This window comes from Geotrypetes seraphini, chromosome 10 (genome assembly GCF_902459505.1).
Source record: "Geotrypetes seraphini chromosome 10, aGeoSer1.1, whole genome shotgun sequence".
Taxonomy (NCBI): domain Eukaryota; kingdom Metazoa; phylum Chordata; class Amphibia; order Gymnophiona; family Dermophiidae; genus Geotrypetes; species Geotrypetes seraphini.
This window is the reverse complement of record NC_047093.1, coordinates 137,769,592-137,792,286: the sequence shown is the minus strand read 5'-3', so window position 1 is coordinate 137,792,286 and position 22,695 is coordinate 137,769,592. Positions and strand designations below refer to the sequence as shown.

The window sequence follows — 22,695 nt, the reverse complement described above, 5'->3', positions numbered from 1 at the left end:
TTAGTTCTTTGCTGGATTTTTTTTTAAGTTTAAAGATGCCTACGCGGCTCCTCTCACGATCCGGCCTGCGTCAGAAGCCTTCTCTGACACAGGCCGGGATCGTGAGAGGTGCCACGGCGGCAGTTTTAAACTTTAAAAAAAAATGCAGCGAACTAAGGGAGCCATTTTCAAAGCCGCCGCCGCGGCTCCTCTCATGAGCTGCACTTATATTATGTCGGAAGATGAGAGAGGAGCCGCGGCGACGGCGGCAGATTTCAAATTAAAATAATTTATGCGGCCAGCCGGCTCCCTCGAAACCCTCCCCCCCTTTCCCTTCCCGCGGTCCGTCTGGCTGCGTTGTTCTCTCCCTCATTCTCAAACCGTCCGTGCCAGCTGAAGTGGGAGTGGGGGGGACTCAGCACCGGCTGGGCGACTCGAGCCGCCGGCCCCCAGGAGCTCGAGGCCGACGGCGGACATGGCTTGCGTTGTCGAGTTTGGTGACGTACAACCCGCGCATGCGCACTAAAAAAAACCCGACAGATCAGGGAACACGTTTTTTTTAGTGCGCATGCGCGGCCTAGCATTTTATTATATTAGATATTGGAATTGAAGTGTTACCTATGTCCCCCTTACTCCTTCCCTGAATCTTTCCCCTTGTCCGTCCCCATCAAGTCCTCCAAATCTCACCTTCCTGCTGGAGGGTGCTTTAGCACTAGGTGCCATAGGCCATGATTTTGCAAGGCTATGGTTACCAGACATCAGGGAAAACCCAGAAATGTCCTCTTTTTAGAGGACTGTCCAGGAGCCTAGATGGATTTTCCAAAACCCAGCAGTTTATCCAGGTTTTGGAAAGCCCTGATGAGCTCCAGCCGCATCTGGAGGGTCTCTGAGCATGCTCGGATGATATCACACATATCCGCACATGCTCCAGGGCCTCCAGACATGGTCAGAGTTCATCGGGGAAGAAGAGAGGAGGCTTTGAGGGGTTAGAGCAGGGGGCGAAATTGGGTGGGGCTGAAGGCGGTGCTAGATGGGGCTGGAGGTAGAATGGGTGGGGCCTTAGTCAGAATAGGGTGGGGCCTACCTTTGCCATTGTGTGATTGACATACGATCGGTGGCCACTTTTAAAGCGGCTGTTGACAACGTCGACGGTTACAGAATCCGGGCCTTAGAGTGTTTGCATTATTAACCCCAACTTTATTTATCAATTTTAATAGTTATCATCACCAAAGTGTGTAAATGTTGAGAATTCGTCTGCCTTTTCTTACAGTGAGACAATCTGCATATCCACTCTCTGTGCAGCTCCCCCCTTAGCTCAGCAATGTCACAATTTTCAAATGGATAAATTTCACTTCACTTTCTTGCTGCCGACTGTTCTTCTCAAGAGGTATTCCTTCGTGTTCATATCTGGTCTGAATAAGATTATATGGCACTTAGGCAGGAATATGCAGGTCATTAATCCAGTGCTGGAAGACAGGATAGCAAAGACCTCAACAGCCACCATTTGTTTTCCGCGGGTGCTCAGGTAGGCTGGAATGAAGGACAACCAAACGCTAACAAAGACAAGCATGCTGAAAGTGATGAACTTGGCCTCGTTAAAGCTGTCAGGCAGTTTCCTGGTCAGGAAAGCCACAACTAAACTCAAACTGGCCAGGAACCCTATATATCCCAGCATGCACCAAAAGGCTGTGGCTGAGCCTTCATTGCATTCGAGAATTATTGAACCGATCTGGAAGTTTTTGTTCTTATGTAAGAAAGGAGGTGATATGGATAGCCAAAGAATACAGATGATGACCTGAATGGATGTGGAAGTGATGACAATGGCATTGCTTAGCTGTGGTCTTACCCAGTACTTTAGACTACTGTCAGGCTTGGTGGCTTTGAAGGCGATGACCACCATGATGGTTTTAGCCAAGACGCAAGAGATACAGAGAGCAAATATGATGCCAAATGCCACTTGCCTGACTAAGCAGGTCACATCCCTGGGATGGCCAATGAAGATGAGTGAGCAGAGGCAACAGAAAACTAAGGAGACCAGTAGGAGAAAGCTGAGCTGCCAGTTGTTGGCTTTGACGATGTGAGTATGCCGATACTTGATGAAGATCACCAGGATGACTGCTGGGATCACAGCTGTGACTACAGATGTTACTGCTAGTATGATTCCCAATGGTTCTGTATAGGATAGGAACTCAACTGATTTCTCAATGCATTTCTGCTTTCTCTCATCGGGCCAGTAGTTCTCAGGGCATTTCCAGCACTCAGTGGAGTCTGTGGATAGATAATTAGAAAGACGTTAGCTAATTATAAATAAATGATAACCCCAGTGAGTAATGAAGAGTAAATTAAATACATACTAGACTCAAAGATTCATGAATTTTGTCTCCAAGAATAGCCAATTCGGGTCATATAAAAGTACCAGCTTGAAAGTCTGCACATTCCCAGAAGTAAGTGACGGAGACTAGCAAGTTTGCCTCAGTAATAGTTATTTAGAGACTTGGTCTTCAGAAACCTTTCCTAGCCTTTTTAAAATTCAGATGTACTTTGGTTGACCATACAGGTTTGGAGGCTAGATGTGCTCAACTGGGACTAGTGAGAACAGTGTCGGAGTGGATTAACCCCTTTTCTTCAGGAAGTTGTCTTAGAGGTCAGTCAGGTGTTTCTATTTACTCCCCATGCATGTTTCTTTCAGGGGTGCCATAGGGATTGCCACTTTCTTCTTTTAATTTTAATTTATTTTCAAAACCTATAGGAAATTGAACTCATTCTGATGGCTGCCTTAGACATTAATGTAGTCGTTAGTAGACCTTGTGCCCATACCCTACTAGGGGGGGCCACTGAAAGGTTTGATCCCAACCAACAAAGTTGGGGGAAGTCTCCATCCAGGGCTTTACACTTAGTCTAGCGATTTTCCACTCTTTTGGTTTCTTATTTTTCCGACAGAACGAAAAAGTGGAAAATCACTGGACTAAGTGTATAGCTAAGAATTTTTCAGGGGCCCCTCATACTTTCTTTATGAAAAGTTGTGCAGAAGTCACACGTTGAACATTTCGTGCAGAATATATATGGATGATCTTAAAGCATTATTATGCAATTAATTAATATGGGTTTATGACGCCTCACTTTTTGCTCTCTCAAATCACAGAAAGTGGAAGACAGGCAAAAATATCTGGAAAAGTTAAGAGAGGCTGGTCATGTATTCAGGATAGCAAAGATGCAAATGGAAGAAAAAATAGCTGACATGGTAAAATAGTAACATAGTAGATGACGTCAGATAAAGATCTGAATGGCCTATCCAGTCTGCCCAACCTGATTCAATTTAATTTTTTTTTTCTTCTTCTTAGCCAAAGCTTTGCCCGGTACTGTGCTTAGGTTCCAACTACTGAAGTCTCTGTCAAAACTCACTCCAGCCCATTTACACCATTCCAGCCAGTGAAGCCCTTCCCGGCCCATCCTCAACTAAGCGGCCATATACAGACACTATTATTTTCTGATTCTAGATTCACTGTGTTCATCGATTTTTTGAATTCCATCACCATTTTCCTCTCCACCACCTCTCTCAGGACCGCATTCTGTACAGAAGAATTTCCTTACATTGCTCTTGAATCTCCTACCCCTCAGCCTCAAATTATGCCCTCTGGTTTTACCATTTTCCTTTCTCTTGAAAAGATTTTGTTCTACTTTAATACCTTTCAAGTACTTGAACGTCTGAATCATATCTTCCCTGTCCCTCCTTTCCTCTAGGGTATACATATTCAGGGCTTCCAATCTCTCCTCATACGTTTTTTGGTGCAAACCTCCTATCATTTTCGTTGCCTTCCTCTGGACCGCTACAAGTCTTCTTTCACCCTACGCCAGATACGGTCTCCAAAACTGAACACAATACTCCAAGTGGGACCTCACCAATGACCTGTACAGGGGCATAAATACCTTCTTTCTTCTACGGGTTACTCCTCTCTTTATACAGCCCAGCATCCTTATGCCGGCAGTCACCGCCTTGCCACACTGTTTTTTCACTTTTAGATCTTCGGACACTATTACCCCAAGGTCCCTCTTCCCCTCTGTGCATATCGGCCTCTCACCTCCCAGCATATATTGAACAGGATCAGCCCCAGCACTGAACCCTGAAGTTCTCTACTACTCACCTTTCCTTCCCCAAGTAACTTCCATTAACCACCACCCTCTGGCATCTGTCCAACAACCAGTTTCTAATCCAGTTCACCACTTTGGGTCCTAACTTCAGCCCTTCAAGTTTGTTCAACAGCCTCCTATGAGGAACCGTGTCAAAGGCTTTGCTGAAATCTAAGTAAATGACATCTAGCATATGTCCTCAATCCAGTTCTCTGGTCACCTAATCAAAAAATTCAATCAGGTTCATTTGGCACGATTTACCTATATTAAAGTAATGTTGCCTCGGATCCTGTAACCCATTAGATTCTAGGAAGTTCACTATCCTTTCTTTCAGCAACACTTCCATTATTTTTCCAACAACCAAAGTGAAGTTTCCCGCTTTATCTCTGTGACTACTTTTGTTGAACAAGTCTTTAATAGGACCCGCCAGAACCTCTCTGAACTCCCTCAGTATCCTGGGATGGATCCCGTCCGGTCCCATCACTTTGTCCACCTTCATTTTTTCAAGTTGCTCATAAACACTTTCCTCCATGAATGGTGCAGAATCTACTCCATTTTCATGCGTAACTTTGCCAGACAGTCTCGGTCCTTCTCCAGGATTTTTTTACGTGAACACAGAACAGAAGTATTTGTTTAGCATGTTTGCTTTTTCCTCATCATTCTCCACATATCTTTTCTTAGCATCTTTTAGTTTAGCAATTCGATTTTTCATCTTCCTCCTTTCACTAATATATCTGAAAAAATTTTTGTCTCCCTTTTTTATATTTTTAGCCATATGCTCTTCCGCCTGCGCTTTCGCCAGAAATATCTTTCTCTTGGCTTCTTTCAGTTTCACCCAGTAGTCCTTTCTATACTCCTCTTCTTGGGGAGACAGGACATTTTTTAGATATATTAGTGGCATTCTTAGTCCCAAAGATGACGGGGAGAAATATGTAGAAGCTGATGAAGAAAAAGCTGAATTGCTTAACAAATATTTCTGTTCTGTGCTCATGGCTGAAGCGCTGGGAGCAGGACTGCAGAAGACAAACATGAATAGGGATGGAGGAGTGGTAGACCCTGATTGATTTTCACAGGGTTGTGTTTGTGAGGAGCTAGCTAAAATAAAGGTAGATAAAGCAATAGGGCCGGATGGTGTACATCCGAGGGTGCTGAAGGAACTGAGGGAAGTTCTGGTGGCTCTGCTGACTGACCTATTCAATGAGTCTCTAGAGTCGGGAGTGGTACTGGAGGACTCAAGAAAGGTGGATGTGGGCCCTCTCCACAAAAGTAGAAGTAAGGTCGGAAGAAGTAGGGAATTACAGGCTGGTAAGTCTGACTTATGTTGTAGGCAAATTAATGGAAATGCTTTTAAAACAGAGAATGGTGAAATTTCTGGAATCCGGTGGATTATAGGACCAGACGCAACATGAATTCACTAGAGGTAGGTCTTGTCAGACAAATCTGATCATTTTCTTTGACTGGGTGACCAGAGAATTGGATAGAGGGGGTGCACTAGAAGTGGTGTATTTAGATTTTAGCAAAGCCTTTGGCAGTGTTCCACACAGACAAACTGAGTGCCCTCAGGATGGGTCCCAAAGTGACGGGCGGGGTCTAGAACTAGTTGAGTGGAAGGTGACAGAGGGTAGTGATCAATGGAGATTGCGCTGAGGAAAGGGATGTTACCAGTGGTGTGCTCAAGGTTCTGTTCTTTGGCCTGTTCTTTTTAACATTTTTATAAGAGATATTGCTGAAGGACTGTCAGGTAAGATTTGCCTCTTTGCGGATGATACCAAAATCTGCAATAGAGTAGACACTCAGGATGTTGTGAATAACATGAAGAAAGATCTGGCGAAGCTTGAAGAATGGTCTGAAATTTGGCAGCTAAAACTTAATGCTAAGAAATGCAAAGTCATGCATTTGGGCTGCAGAAACCCAAAGGAACGGTACAGTTTAGGGGGTGAAGAACTTAAGTGCACGACAGAACAGGACTTGGGTGTGATTAGATGTGATGATGATCTTAAAGAGGCCACACAGGTTCAAAAGGTGATGTTGAAAGCTAGAAGGATTCTAGGGTGCATAGGGAGAGGTAGGGCCAGTAGGAAAAAGGAGGTATTGATGCCTCTGTATAAGATTCTGATAAGACCTCATTTAGCATATTGTGTACAATTCTGGAGGCCGCACCTTCAAAAGGATGGAGTTGGTCCAGAGGAAGGCTACTAAAATGGTGTGTGGTCTTTGTGATAAGGCATATGGGGACAGACTTAAAGATCCCAATCTATATACTTTGAGAAAATAATGATAATAATAAACATTTTATATTACGCAGGACCGTGAAGTTCTATGCGGTTTACAATGATTAAAAATGCTACAAATTGAGTAGAACTGGCAGGTTAAAACTAGTGAATAGCGGCTCTGGAGATCAGTTATTGTGGGAAGGATTGTACAAATGAATTGCCTAAGTACTTCAGGAACAGATATGGCGTGAAAGGTGAGATATGATAGATATATTTAAACACCTACATGATGTAAATGCACATGAACCGAATCTCTTTCATTTGAAAGAAAGCTCTGGAATGAGAGGTAGGATGGGATGAAGTTAAGAGGTGATAGGCTCAGGAGTATTATGAGGAAATACTTTTTTACAGAAAGGATGGTAGATGTGTGAAACAGTTTCCCGGAAGAGGTAGTGGAGACAGACTGTGCCTGAATTCAAGAAAACCTGGGTTAGGCACATGGGATTTCTTAGAAAGAGGAAGAGATTATGCTTATTGCGGATGGGCCATTTGGCCTTTACCTGCCATCATGTTTATAAATCCATCTGTGATAGAAGTTGGACTTACCAGTTTGGTTAGAAATCTCTCCTAATGAACAGAGGACACACATGAAGCAGCAAAGAGGTTTTCCTTCCTGAACAATCTTCCTGTATCCTGGAGAGCAAGGTTCACTGCACATAGACTGAGGGATCTAGAGAAAGAACAGAAAACAGAGAAAAATACAAAAATGTGGACAGAACAGCATGACTTTTCTACTCTAGCTGTTCACTTGAGGATTCAGTCTTAAGTGAGCTCACTATTAAGGGCATTTTCAAAATATAAAAACATAAAAAAAATCCCGTCTAAACCGGAATTTGGACATTTTTCTCAGCAAACGTCCAAGTGCCTATTTTTGAAACAAATATTTTAAATGTCTTGAGGAAATCTAACTCATAAAGAGGTGTGCTAGAGGTGTGTTTTGGGTGAGATTTGTGTGGGCTTTGGGCCAGCTTGGACATCTTGCGGGGATAATCAAACCTTTTGCAATATTTATCAATGATATAAAGATGGGAATAACTAGTGAGATAATTAAAATTGCTGATGACACAAAGTTGTTAAATCAGAAGAGGACCTTGTCAGACTGGTAGATTGGGCATCAAAATGGCAGATGACATTTAATGTGAGCAAGTGCAAAGTGATGCATGTGAGAAAGAGGAACTATAGCTTGTTCACAAAATGATAGACAGTCCAAAGTAACTCCAAGATAGCAAATTCTCTTACAAACCTACAATCGAACACCTTGAAACTCAACAAAAGAAGTTAGTCAGAACAGATCATCGACTAACCACCATCACTTCAGTCTGCCATAAGAATTGCCGCTGCTGGGTCAGACCAGTTGTCCATCGTGCCCAGCAGTCCGGTCCCGCGGCGGCCCTTAGGTCAAAGACCAGTGCCCTAACTCAGTCTAGCCTTACCTGCGTACGTTATGGCTCAGCAGGGACTTGTCTAACTTTGTCTTGAATCCCTGGAGGGTGTTTACCCCTTTAACAGCCTCCGGAAGAGCGTTCCAGTTTTCTACCACACTCTGGGTGAAGAACTTCTTTACGTTTGTACAGAATCTATCCCCTTTTAACTTTAGAGAGTGCCTTCTCATTCTCTCTACCTTGGAGAGGATGAACAACCTGTCTTTATCTGCTAAGTCTATTCCCTTCATTATCTAGAATGTTTCGATCATGTCCCCTTTGTGTCTCCTCTTATCAAGGGAGAAGAGGCCCAGTTTCTCTAATCTCTCACTGTACGGCAACTTCTCCAGCCTCTTAACCATTTTAGACCCTTTCAAGTAGTACTATGTCTTCCTTCATGTCGGCGACCAAAGCTGGACGTGGTATTCCAGGTGGGGGCTTACCATGGCCGGGTACAGCGGCATGATAACCATTTCTGATCTGTTTGTGATCCCCTTCTTAATCAATCCTAGCATTCTGTTTGCCCTTTTTGCCGCCACCGCACATTTCACAGACGGCTTCATTGACTTGTCTACCAGTACTCCCAAGTCTCTTTCCTGGGGGGGGGGTCTCTCCGAGTACTGCAACGGACATCCTGTATTCGTGTATTAGATTTCTGTTACCGACATGCATCACCTTACATTTATCCACGTTAAATCTCATTTGCCATGTTGCGACCCTTTTCTTGAGCGTGTTTATTCAACAGCATCCATTTATAGACTATGTCCAAATTAGAATGCAATTTAGTAAATACATCTATGGAAGATGCATCAAACTGAATAAAGAAATACTGAATTAGCATCTTTTTTGAAAGACTGAGGAGAGCTAAATTACAGCAGCCCACAGGGGATGTTTATGGACACAAACCTCATATTCCATTCAGCTATCGCAGCTTTATAAATTCTTCTACAGTTCAAACATGTTTCTTGAAAACATGACCAACCTGTAATTGCCCTCCATTCCATAAGATGGCGCTCTGATCTACAATGAGATCCTTTCCTTTGGGGGCTGTTGAGTCATAGACACCGACCTTCACAAACTTGAAGGTGCCCTTAGAGGTAGGCTGCCAGTTGATGATATTGTAAAGCCCAGGTGCACTTCCACCAGCATCGAAAAACACCTCTTCTCCATTGCTGTTCCTAAAACGGGTGTTCCATATGTAATACAGAAGCTGGAAAGAAAGGAAGGGAGACATTGTCTAATGCAGGAAGTACAGCAAATGGAAATTTGACTGTAAGTGACCTGTTGTAGATCCAGAACGAATAGGATTTACCAGTGTTTAATTTGTACACTGAAAGGAAGTGGACCTGTGCAGCCTAAGGAGGCAGCAGGTGGGCCCAGGGCAGAATGTACTGGAAACAATGGGCTGGAATAAGGAGTATAGTGACTACTCTTCTCTGAAGGTTAACTGGAAGTGAGGGGCTGGAACAGGACACCAATGATGATCTAGACTAGAGCCTGAAAAGAAGAAATGGAATTGAGTTCCAGGCCATTTTCCGAGGAAGTGAGCCTTGAGTTTCCACTAATGATATTCAGTGAAGGGTTTTTTTCAACATGGCATTCTTTCTGCTTTTTAAATGTGTGTTCAAGTAATTATCACATCTATTCTATATGTCAAAACTTTTTGTTTTACCTGCCATGGTTCAAAATCCTGGATTCTTGCGCATGATCCATTCTTGAAGGGCCCTTGCCCTGGTTGACAGAGACTCAAGTTACGCAAGGCATACATGATGCTATACAAGGCATTGTATGTGTTATAACCGGTGATTAAACTGCTCATATCCAAAAAAGAGATGTTTAATTCATGTAGGCTCTCATTTCCTGCACAGAATTTGATCATGCCTCTGTTTGCCCCATCACTTCCTGTTTGATTGCTATGAGTTGGCCACTTGCAGCTAAATGTCGTCTCCCAGAAAGTTCTAAGGAAAATGTCGTCAGGGGTCTTTGTAGGGTGAAGGTGACTGAGATGTTCCCTGAAGCCTTGCATGTAACCTGTTCGGCCAGTAAATCCCAGGACTCCCTCGCAGGTTCTCAAAAATGCTTCCCCAGAAAATTTTCTGTAGGTGGCCCATCCGTCATTTGCTATCCAGGTGTGCCCTGTGATATTCTTTCTGGAGATTCCCTTCATGACGGGAGTTAGGCTACGAAAAGTGGCGAATATTACAATAACCCTTGCTGTAGAGTTCTCAATCTTCTTCACTATTTGGTCAGTCTTCTGCTTGGAAAGGAAAGTGGGCAGGGCTGTGAGGAACTCGATGCAGACTCCAGCCTCTTCTAGTCCCTTTATCAAAATCTGAGTGCCGTGCCACCCATACTCACTGTCTTCGGTCACAATCCCAACCCAGGTCCACCCAAATCGGATCACCAGCCTGGTAAGACCAAAAGCCTGGTAGTCATCGCTGGGCATGGTCCTCAAGAAGGAAGGGAAGCGAGTCTTATCACTCAGAGTGGCTACAGATGAGGCATAACTGATCTGGAAATACAGAGACTTTTTTTAAATGTAAGAACATAATCTCGTTATATGACGCCAATCTAGTGCAAGCAGTAAAGTTGGTTTCTCTCTAAGAAGAGCCATGGATGTTACTCCATTTATTTTGTAATCCCAAGATCACATGTTATCATAGAGCAGAGAGGAGGTTTAGTGCTCTGTTTCTAGTCAGACCTATGGACAATTTCATGGAGGAAAAGTCCCTAGTCTGTTATTGAGAGACATGGGGGAAGCCACTGCTTGCCTTGGACCGGTAGCATGGAATGTTGCTATTCTTTGGGATTCTAGAATCTTGTTACTCTCTGGGATTCTGGAATCTTGCTATTCTTTGAGATTCTGTATGGAATTTTGCTACTGCTTGGGTTTTGGCCAGGTATTAGGGACCTGGATTGACCACTGTAAGAATGGGCTACTGGGCTTGATGGACCATTGGTCTGACCCAGTAAGGCTATTTTTATATTCTTATATACTAACCGGATTAACTTGATGCTCCAAGATCAATAAATTATCTGACTGCTTTATACTATTATAGGGCTTCTCATCTCCGTTCTCAGAAAACAACAAGTGAATCTGCTTTTCAAGATATCCACGATGAATACGTTTGAGACAAAAGTATGGGCTCCTTTTACAAAGGTGCGGTAGCGCCAGTTTTAGCGCTGCGCTAGACGCCAACACCACCATAGTGCTGGCGTTAGTTTTTCATTTAGCGCAGGGGGCTGCGTGCGCTAATCTTTGCAAGCTAAAAACGCTAGCGCACCTTCGTAAAAGGAGCCCTATATCTGTCGTAGGAGCCATCTCTGTGGGTGCCGTGGGTGCTTGAACAGAGTCTTTGACAGTGTTCATGAAGAGGCAATTTCCATTGTGTTTAGCACCCCCAATAATTTTGAAAAGTTGACTCCTATGATATCTTTCTCATGCATAATCATTCTGGATATCCAGAAACCTAACTGGTTGGGTGTGACCCTGAGGGTTGGGTTGAGAACTCCTTATTCTTTGATAAAGAGCAATACAGGATTATGGTTCAATCTCTTGTACTAGGACTAGTAGACTATTGTAACATTCTCTAAATATCTTGCCCCAATTATATGATCAAACGACTCCAGACTGTTCAGAATACTGCTCTTCGATTGATTTATTCTCTTGGAAGATTTGACCATATAACTAACGCTTATCTAGATCAACTGCTTTTACACCTAAGCAGCACCAAGACCAGCCGCCACTATCGAGAGCCTTTGTCCCAATCCTGCCAGGCGTGTGTGCTCTTCACCATACAATTCGTTGGCGAGATCAATCTGCCTGCTTTTAAATATCAGCAGCATTGGGAGATCAACTGCTTTTACACCTAAACAGCACCAAGACCAGCCGCCACTATCGAGAGCTCCTCCCCTTATATCCCGTTTAAGAGATCAATCTACCTGCTTTAAATATCAGCAGCAGTAGAAAAACAACTGCTTTTACATACAAGCAGCAGCGAGACCTACCGCAACCACCAAGAGCCCACAGACCCGATCCTGCCAGGATTGTGAACTCCTCCCCCTGCAGTCCATTGGAGAGATCAATCTGCCTGCTTTTAAATATCAGCAGCAGTGGAGATCAACTGCTTTTACACCTAAGCAGCAACGAGACCAGCCACAACCACCGAGAGAACACAGACCCGATCCTACCAAGAGTGTGAACTCTTCCCCCCCTGCAATCCGCTATGAAGATCGACTGTCGGCTCCGGGCGGCTTTCCCGCAGAGGAGAGAATCCTGCATTCGCCTCCTTGGAGCGGCTGGGGCACGGGCAGTGTGTCTGGGAGGGAATGCATGGATGGGAGAACATCGCAGGGGAGGAGACATAGACATCCTGGGACTGTCGGCCAAGTCTCTTCCCTGAAGAAGCCCTTTTTCTGGAAACTAAAATCTTGTTAAAATGTTTATTTTATTTTTATTTTTCCTCTAACTCTACTTTTCACTTCTCTATTACCCTCCAGGTACTTTAGTTAGATTGTGAGCCTTCGGGACAGTAAGGGAATTTTTCAAGTACCTTTCCTATTTCTAATCTTAATGTATATTTTCTGTAAACCGCTTAGAACCTAACGGATGTAGCGGTATATAAGAAATAAATTACATTACATTACATTACACTGGCTACCAATCCGAGCCAGAATTCATTTCAAGTTATACTGTATACTCTTCAAAGTAATTTACGGTACGGCCCCTTCCTATCTTTACAATTGCCTAAATCGTCTACTTCCAACCAGAACAAGGAGGTCACAGACCCTATTCTCCTACCCATCATTCAAAGGCACCCTGTGAAAGAAATTTTATGATGGCCTTCTAGCGACACATGCAGCAAAAATTGATCCTCCAATCTCTAAATTGCTGATCACAACATCTAATATCAAAGCCTTCCGAAAATAAATCAAAACCCATTTATTCACTAAGCATATTCAATCTACCTGAACTCTTCTCCTTCTATCTCCTCTTTATATTCCCAAGTTTAGTCTATTACCTGGTTCAATTTTCTTAATCAATGTAACCAATTTCAATTTCTAAATTCTTTTACTAATCCATTTACTCAATCAATGTAAGGAATTCAGTTTAGAATCTTTGTAATGTTATTAGATTTAATTTTTTAATGATACATAATTTATTATGTTTATTATGTTAAATCCTTCCCATATATCGTATCCGGAAAAAAAAACCCTCCTATATAATGTATTCTAAATTAATTTTCCTAGTGAGCCTTTGGGACAGTCAGGGAACTCTAAGTACTTTTTCTTCATTTTAATTATCTTACTTAATTGCATCTCTTCTGTATCTACTGTAAACCGCTTTGAACCTCACGGTATAGCGGTATACAAGAAATAAAATTATTATTATTATTTGTTGGGTCAATTTTCAAGTAGCAAACAGAGTTATGAATTATCCAACTACTACCAAGTTTAATAAAATTTGATATACTGCTTATAATAGCTGTCTAAGCAGTATACAAGGTTACAACATAAAAAAGTTTAAAAAACAATTGGGGGGAATAAAACAAAGACAAAAGACATAGCATGACGTACAGGAAAAAATGGAAGGGAGGGCTGAACTACAATTGAGAATAGGACAGAAGAACAGCAATGCATGGAACATTAGGGAGGGATAGCTATGCTCTTCCTTTGATGGAATCGGTAGAAATAGGGAAGTCAGAGGTAGTAAGCATCCATAAATAGGAAGGTTTTAAAGTTTCCCTTAAATTTTTCAAGATTTGTCTCTTCCTGTAGGTATAGTGGAAGTGTGTTTCAAAGCGTAGGGGCGGTAACTGAAAATATTCACTTCCGTGTGGTATCGTAGAAAATATGTCTTAATGAGGGACCGTGTAGGAGAATTTGATTGCTAGAGTGAAGTGTTTTTGAAGATCAATAGGAGATACTTGATGAAGTTACAGGGAAATACTTTTAAAACCAATAGAAGGAAATATTTTTTCACTCAGAGAATAGTTAAGCTCTGAAATGCGTTGCCAGAGGTTGTGGTAAGTGCGGATAGCGTAGCTGGTTTTAAGAAAGGTTTGGACAATTTCCTGGAGGAAAAGTCCATAATCTGTTATTGAGAGAGACATGGGGGAAGCCACTGTTTCCCCTGGATCGGTAACATAGAATGTCGCTACCCTTTGAGTTTTGGCCAGATACTAGTGACCTGGATTGGCCACCATGAGAACAGACTACTGGGTTTGATGGACCATTGGTCTGACCCAGGAGGCTATTCTTATGTTCCTTAACTGCTCCACTCATCATTTTTCTTATTTTGACAGGGTTTTTCACTAGGCGAGTGTTCAGTTGAAATCTGTGTAGTTATGTCTAGCTGAATATACCTGCGGTGGAGGTGGTAGAGATGAAAACTATATCTGAATTCAAAAAAACTTTGGGCAAGTACATAGGATCTCTAAGGGATAAGAAGGGAAAGTAGATGGATTTGAAGACTGAATAGATGGGAGGGAAATATGGAGGGAAAATTCCTCCTAGCAGCCTCGGGTGGTAGTTTTTGGCAATATTAATACAGTTGGAAGGGGTCCTGACCTGCAATTGGTTTATTTCCAGGTCTGTGGCTGGACAAGAAGGAAGGTGAAGGGCTTGTTGGATTCCCTAGGGAAGCATTTTTCAACTAGAATGGAGACCTGACTTGAAGGAGGGAAGAAAGAGGAATTGCTTGCAGGATCTGCCTGCTTTTTCCTGACCAGCATTAACAGAATAACCCTGGCTGGCTAACATTGAATGTCAGTGCTGGAAGTTCCCAGGGCTCTCTTTTTGTCTGGATACATTTTGTGGGGGCTGTGGTTTTCCTAGATGAATTTATGTGGTCAGCAAGGGGGAGAGGTGGGGGAGGGGAAGAGAAACTGAAACAACACATTTGATCTGACTCCTGAAATTAGCCTTGTGAACCTTTTGAATATCAACGTGTAAGGGTTTCTCACCTGGGGGAACTTATAAACCCCTAGAAGTGTAGCCATAGGGATTGAGAGTAGGGATTTTTCTTCTCCTACTACAGCAGCCAGTGGAGGACGTGTTCTGCAACGATAGTTGGCAATTGATTGCTTATTTTGGGTTAGGAGGTGAATGGTGTCCTCAACAGCCATTAATGTAGAACTGCATGAATCTCGAATGGAGAACCCTAGTGTAAGGTTTGGAAGAAGGTTTCCATCTGCGTTGATCTCCTCAATGGCGTAGATGAAGCTCTGTACAAGCTGATAGTAGTCATCTTCAAATCTAGAGAGAAAGAGACCCAAGAGCATTTATCAGCCAGGTTCAGATTTTAGAAACGTTCCTTTAATTAACCATAACTAAAATGAAAGGAACTGGGAAAGGCAGAATGAGATGGCAGAAGATCCCTACACAGAAGCTGTATGCAAGAAGAATCCCTTATCTCGATTATGCATGTAAGACTGATGCTCATGTTGAGGATAACTCTATAGAGATTGTGTAGCTCGGAAAATGGACAAGGAACACTTATTTACAAGACGCTCACTGAAAATAAATGATGTCTTATTGACTTTTGGACCCACCAGTTCAATAATTCTAGACATTTTTGGGCGGATTCAGAAAATAGCGCTGTAAGTTAGGCAGCGATAGGCACCCTACCACCACATAATTGTTTTAATTGGTGCACTAATTGACTGCACTAATTGAAAACAATTAAAATGTTGTTTAAAAAAATGTAGGCGCCCATAGGCCCCAACAAAAAAGGGCACTGGAATCAAGACTTCAGAGGTGCCTAGTGGTGCTTAAGGACAAAGTAGGCATGGTTTGGACCAGAAATGACCTTAGGTGCCATTAGGCGTAATTCTCTGTCAATGGTAGGCGCCGGTAATATAGGCCTTTAAAACCTTGGCCTACATTACCATACCTACTTTTAATGGGAGCCGTGATCCTGAAAATGGCACCCGTAGTGTGACTTATATGTGATCGGTATCATTTTTGCAGACAGTCACCGATGACGGCACATTGTAAGACTTTCATCTTCCTGTTGGAGACACACATCTAAGCAAGGACAAAACCTCTGTTCCTAATGCCATACCCCATGTATGAGTGATACTTACTGGTCACAGCCCAGTGCGCTCGGTGGTGCCTGAAAAGTGATGGTTGGATCAACACTGCTATAATGGATTGGAAAAACGCCACCAATAAGAACATCCCCAGCTTTCTCAAATCCTTTGGTGGGCAGGGCAGGGGGTTTCTTGCAGCCTGTGTTAGTGGCGTTGGAAACCGGAATTGTAACCAGGAAAAACCATGCAGTGAACAGAAGCATCTTAGAACCAGAAATGGCTTCTCTTCCGTTGCTTTGACATGTTCATCCGCACGCAGCCTACAAGGACAGAACAAAGCTTCCAGAGGTCATGATTCTCAAATATAACATCATTTACTTCTCTGTTCATTTGCGATCCCAGTGAATATTTTCATTACCTATATGAAAACGTTTGTGAAAGAATAACTGAGGAAAATTAGACACAGAGCAGTTTCACATGGTAACAAAATACTAGTTGAAGACTTGAAGCGGTCCAGAGGAAAATGGTAGGGGGTCTGAGTCACAAGAAGTACGAGAAGAGACTAGAGGATCTCAACATTTCTACTCTGGAGAAGAGGAGGGATAGGAGTGATATGATACAGACATTTAAATATTTGAAAAATATTAATATAGGATCAAATCTTTTCTAGAGAAGGGAACTTGGTAAAACTAGAGGGCATAAATTGAGGTTGAGGTGTGGTAGACTTAAGAATAATGTTAGGAAATTCTTTTTCACGGAGAGGGTGGTGGATGCCCTGAAATGCCCTTCTGAGGGAGGTGGTGGAAAGGAAAATAGTGACAGAATTCAAGAAGCATGGGATGAACACAGAGGATCTCTAATTAGAATATGAATGGGCAGACTTTCACGATCTGAATCCCGCAAAGGAGATGGTTTGGTTAGGTTAGAGTGAGCTTTAATGGCAAATCCAGTAGTTTGAACCTAAGGACAGTACCAGGTGGACTTCTAAGGTCTGTGGCCCAGAAGAAACAAAGAAAAAAGACAATTTAATCATGAAATTGTAATGCTTGTAGTTATACGGCTGACTTGGATGAATCTTTCTGGTCTTTAATCTGCTGTCATTTACTATGTTACTATGTAAATAATTGTATTATAGAAACATAGAAATAGACGGCAGATAAGGGCCAAGGCCCATCCAGTCTGCCCACCCTAATGTCCCGTTCATATATGGAGGAAAGAGTTGCCCAAAGATTAGAGCATTGTGACCCTGCTACCTTTTCGGATTCTGTCAGGTACTTGTGACTTGGCCACTGTTAGATACAATATATCAGGGCTTGATGGACTGAGTATGACAGTTCTGGAGGTTTTTTATGCTTATGTCTTTGGACAAGACACAACTCAAGGTGCCTTCAATGAGACCCCCGACATTTGATTTAATGATAGTTCATCTAATGACAATTGGTTGACAACACGTTATTAAGTGGCTGAAATTGAAATTGGAAATTCAATGCCAGCCCCATATCCGTCAAGAAGCATTGAATTTCAGGGTGTTTTGGGGGGCTGGACAAGACATAACTGCCTAAGCCAATATTCATCAGCTGGCTGGTCAATGGCCAATCCGCTGAATGGGAGATTCAGCGGGAAATAGTTGAATATCGGTGGATAGTTGGCTATGTGCTGTTTGGCCAATGAAGAGCTATTTTTGACCTGCCAAATTTACTCTCCCCCCTCCCCCCTGCTTTTATTAAGCCGTGGTAGAGGTTTCTACTGTGATTAATGTTGCCCCGATGCTCATACAATTTGTATGATCATCGGAGCATTTAGTACCCTAGGCCGCGGTAGTAAAAGAGAGCCTTATTTATTTTTAAAATTTATATACCATATAGCACTAGACAATTTATATCTATATTTCTATATCTATATAGCTACATTAATAATATTCAAATAGGAACAGTGACATCATAACATTTTCTCTTAAAAGTAAACCTAGTACCTTACTAATATACCAATTACTTCACAGATATGCTGAAACAATTACATTTTAAATATTTTTTAAAATAGCATTCAATATTGCGCGGAAAATATCTAATGGCTCATTGGTCTAAACAAAAAATAAAAGGGGACAGGATTCTGAAGCAAAAGTCAGTGTAGTTTTGTTACAAAAAAACTATAGCAAGCTACAGAAAGTAAAGATTAGTACACAAACATTTTTAAAAGAAGTTACTTCTAGATGAGCAAGGAAAGATTTTTTTTAAGTATGGGGGTTTGTTGGATTCTTATTGTCAGATTGATGTATAAATGTATAAAACTTGACACTTGGTGGATGTGGGGATGTTCTGTTATTTGTGATTTTAAAAAGTTAATAAATATTATTGAACTTAAAAGATTAATACACAAACATTTTTAAAAGAAGTTACTTTTAAAAAACTTCTTTATGAGCGAGGAAAGTTAACAGGATAAAACCAAAAAGCATGAAAGCTTGTCAATGTTGTTCCAAAAGTGCAGGTGTGGGCAACGTCATGTAGAAAATTCTACATATTGTAGGAGGCTCGCTATACAGAAACGGACAAATGTGACCTTCGTGGCTTCTTTCATCATTTTCTGTTGGCTTCCAGGGTTAATACTTTGAATCAATTAAAGTGTGTGGTAGAGTTCTTTAATAGCAAAAATTGACGGTTCCAGTCCTTTATGATGACATACCATTTTATGTGGCAAGATTATAAAAAATTAAAGTAAAAAAAAAAAAAAATTAGCAACATTAATTTTAAAGCTTTTCCATGAGGGATTAGAAATCTCTTCCTCTGTCTTTGCCCTATCTCTTACTCTTAAAGATTTCCAAACGATAGAAGGGTATTAGATCTTACCTACGGTAGCTCTGAGACATGAAGAACCAAAAATGTACTCTCAAGAAGATAGGAAGAAGAGGGTGGAAGAGATGATAACAAACATTGAAATCTCTGGTATCTATATACAAAAGAAGAACATTTTTCACAGAAGCAGGACCTCAATATGAAGGAAGCCAAAAGGGTTGGTGGAATCCTGCAACTGCCTCCCAACAAATGGTAGCAACACAACAGTGTCGGATTTCAAGATTCCTTGAGACATAGACAAAGGGGTGTGAGATAGAAAAGGAAGGTCAAGTAGGAGATAAAGACAAGAGCAGAGGTGGTTGGTCAAGTGGTCTTTCATTGTCAACAATCTGTACATTACTCTATATTTTTTATTTTACTTCCATGTTTAGCATCAATTTATGCTTGAGAAAAGTGTAATCTATATTCTGCATCAAAGGACGGGGAGAGAGGTGTTAAGAAGAGGTCAAGGATTCAGATGTAAGCTGCTAACAAATGCCTCAAGAGCTGGTGTCCTTTATCTGATTGATGAACTGGTAGAGTGTCATGGATATACAAGCCACATTTATAACAGAATCTGTTGAGTGACGATGATGATATGTCTATATAAGGTTTTCAGTTCGTATGAAATATTTGTAGTTCTTCAACGTCAATTCTTTATCAAGTCTACTATGACATGTTGTCCTGTCTATGAGGAGTGACCAGTGTTCCCCACCTTGTTGCTAAGTATAACATATTCAGTCTACGGTATTTATCCCTTTTCACTAGACACTCCTCTGTTTTGCAATGTCAGAGGCAAAATATCTAGGGATTGAGGAAGGAACAAAAAAGAAAAAAGAATACTCTTGGACAGTTAACTCAATTACAGATCAAATCTCTGGAGTTACTGTATATAATCCACAGGAAGATAGAATGAGAGGAGGGGGGGGGTGACAGGTCCAAAACAGAAAGAGTCAATAAATCAGGAAACTAACATCACAGTTAGAAATATAGACATGGTAGATTGAGGGAGAAATGTCTCATCTAGTCTGCCTACTAAGATGGGTAGGGTTGTAACAGTCGTATCATGCAGTTACTGCGTGTGAAGAGGATGCGGGACAAGGAGTGTTAAGATGGGAAAGATTGATTGCTATTATTGTGGGCAGAATGGACATTGGGGGAGGAGTGATAGGAGGGGCATTTGATGGTACTTTTTTTTTTACACATCTTCGATCAGGGTGTCAAAGTCCCTCCTCGAGGCAGTTAGGTTTTCAGGATTTCCCCAATGAATATGCATGAGATCTATTTGCATGCACTGCTTTCATTGTATGCTAATAGATCTCATGCATATTCATTGGGGAAAATCCTGAAAACCCAACTGGATTGCGGCGCTCAAGGAAGGACTTTGACACCCCTGTCTTAGATGCTTTGTAGAATCTACAATTTACAAGGGAGTGCTGAAAAGTTCTCAGCTCAACCAGGAAGAAAATGATGTGGATATGGCTCAATCAAGATCATTCTGAAACAATGTCAAAACATAGAATTTCATTTCTGTAAATTGGCACTTAACGAAATCAGATGACGCTCAGAATTTAGGAAGTTGGTTGGTTGGGCTGAGAACTTTTCAGCATCCCCTTCGTATCTTGAAACCTCTCTGTCTTCACCAAATTTCATTTTAGATTTTTATCAATTTTTATTGCAGAAAACAGTTTGAAATGCCCCAGGCACCTCAGAGTTCATCTCGCCACCCTACAGGAAAGTTTGCTGTGTCACAGATGCAAAGAACAGGGAGGCTGATGAAATCATCTTTTCATAATTGTATAATTGCATCTAATAAAGTTTCCATTTTTAACTGAAACTGATTAGGCTCTGGAGAATGATGCACTGTATCTGCAGAAGTGTCCAAACATCTCTGGAAATTCTTTGCTGATTTTGTCTCTCAGTAATTTTTGCTGTACTGTTGCTTCTTCCTCTACATACCCTTCTGCCATAGTCTAAGGCAGGGGTGCCCACACTTTTTGGGCTTGCGAGCTACTTTTAAAATGACCAAGTCACAATGATCTACCAACATTAAAATAAAATAAAAAAAACACAAAGCACGCTGTACGCAGAGAAAATGTTAATTATCATTTATATTCTGCGGGTTTTCAAAGAGGTCAAGGCAGAGGACTTTATGCAATGTCACCTGAGGAACAACTATACAAAAATAGACAAATATACCCCTTCCCTTTTTACTAAAACGTGATAGCGGTTTTTAGCGCAGAGAGCTGCTGCTCTCGATTCTCATAGGTTTCTTGAGCTAAAAACCACTATTGCGATTTAGTAAAAGGGGGCCATAGTTTAAAATATAGACAGCAGATATAAATCAAAATGAACACATTTTGATCACTAAATTGAAAATAGAATCATTTTTCCTACCTTTGTTGTCTGGTGATTTCATGAGTCTCTGGTTGCACTTTATTCTTCTGACTGTGCATCCAATATTTCTTCCCTTCTTTCAGCCTGCTGTATGCTTCCAGACATCATTCCTTCCGCCAACTTTTTCTTCCTCCCCTTTTTTTTCTTTTTCCCTTCTTTCTGTCTGTCTCCCTGCCTGCTCCCAAACCACCGCTGCCATCGGGGAACAGGTTTCCAAACCAGCGCCGCCTCACGTTCTCCCTGCTTCCCCACACAGAAGCGTCAGGCTGACCATATTTTCTCTTCCCGACGTGATTTTTGAAGTCGGAGAGGAAGTTCTGGGTCAGCCAGGCAGCGATTGGCTGGCCCGGAACTTCCTCTCCGACGTCGGAATTGACATTGGGTGAGGAAAGTTGGTCGGCTCGGCGCTTCTGAGTCGGGAAGCATGTAGAACGCGAAGGCAACACGATCGACTCGCGTTGCCTTTGCGATCTACCGGTGGATCGCGATCGACCTTTTGGGCCCCCTGGTCTAAGGACTGTCAGATGTTTTTACTTTCACTTAGCACTTCCTCGAGGAAGATTGCCTTAGCAAAGTGGCTCCCGGACCTATCCTGGAGGCTCCCCAACTTGTCAGGTGTGGAGGATATCCACAATGAATTTTCATGAGAGAGTTGCAAGCAGTGTAGATAGCATACGCAATTCTTTCTCATGAATATTCATTGTGGATATTCTGAAAATTTGACTAGCTGGGGAGATCCCAAGGACAGGTTTGGAAACCACTGCTTTAGAACATTTGTCGAGGATAAACGTAAACCTGTTATCTGAGAAACTTTCTATCATTCAATTTTGTTCTGTTAAGTGATGATCATTGGAGCTGGTTTTAAGAAAGGTTTGGACAATTTCCTGAAGGAACAGTCCATAATGGTCTGTTATTGAGAAAGACATGGGGGAAGCCACTGTTTTCCCTGGATGGGTAGCATGGAATGTTGCTACTCCTTGGTTTTTGGCCAGATACTAGGGACCTGGATTGGCCACCATGAGAATGGGCTACTGGGCTTGATGGACCAGTAAGGCTATTCTTATGTTTAAATCATCTACAAATAACAAGCACTGTGTTGCTTGAGGGTTGTCTTAGTGTCTTTTAGGGTTAAGCCTAAACTTGATAGCCCATAAATTCATGAATACTTATTAAATTTATTACCAGATGAAATAAGAGTGGTGTCAGGGAATCTCCATGGAATACAGTATTCCTTACTAGACCTTGATGTTATGAATACGAAATTGCCTACTTCATAATTCAGATGCAAATTAGTCTTTCCTTATTTTCACACAAAATCTCATAATCAATCCAGTCTTATTCAGCATTGTCTGGTGTTTGGTTCCATATGCATGCTTCTTATTATCATTCTGCTCTGTCAACATGTTTTTAGAATCAATATGTTTGAATATTCTATCAGCATCTTTTGCAGCAACAAATTTATGGATTATGGGTAGGGAAGTGATTGGGCAATAATTTTTTTGAAACATTCCTTGTGACAGGGAATCCCTTGATCCACCTTATGTGATGCACCCTTGTAGACATCCCTAGGTTCAGTGCCAATATGACTACAGTCTCCTTCCTTTGGGCAATCTCCATCAGGCCCTGTAATAGCCGG

General features: G+C 41.8%; 1 protein-coding gene across 1 annotated transcript; it reads right to left on the bottom strand.

The window, feature by feature from the left end:
• Positions 1-1,327: 1,327 nt before the first annotated feature.
• On the bottom strand, positions 1,328-14,802 carry LOC117368656 (extracellular calcium-sensing receptor-like). Its single transcript, XM_033962383.1, has 5 exons — positions 14,767-14,802; positions 9,474-10,313; positions 8,784-9,011; positions 6,927-7,050; positions 1,328-2,247 (listed from the first exon to the last, which is right to left on the bottom strand). The coding sequence occupies exons 1-5, from the start codon at positions 14,800-14,802 to the stop codon at positions 1,328-1,330; spliced, it is 2,148 nt and encodes a 715-aa protein (XP_033818274.1).
• Positions 14,803-22,695: the final 7,893 nt, after the last annotated feature.

Bases quoted from the DNA above. Each gene is read 5' to 3' on its own strand.
- LOC117368656 (XM_033962383.1), bottom strand. From the start codon at position 14,802: ATGGCTACACTTCTAGGGGTTTATAAGTTCCCCCAG. The intron at 10,314-14,766 runs GTGAGAAACCCT...CTGTATTTCCAG, and splicing joins GGGTTTATAAGTTCCCCCAG to ATCAGTTATGCCTCATCTGT. The intron at 9,012-9,473 runs GTAAAACAAAAA...CTTTCTTTCCAG, and splicing joins AGGATTTTGAACCATGGCAG to CTTCTGTATTACATATGGAA.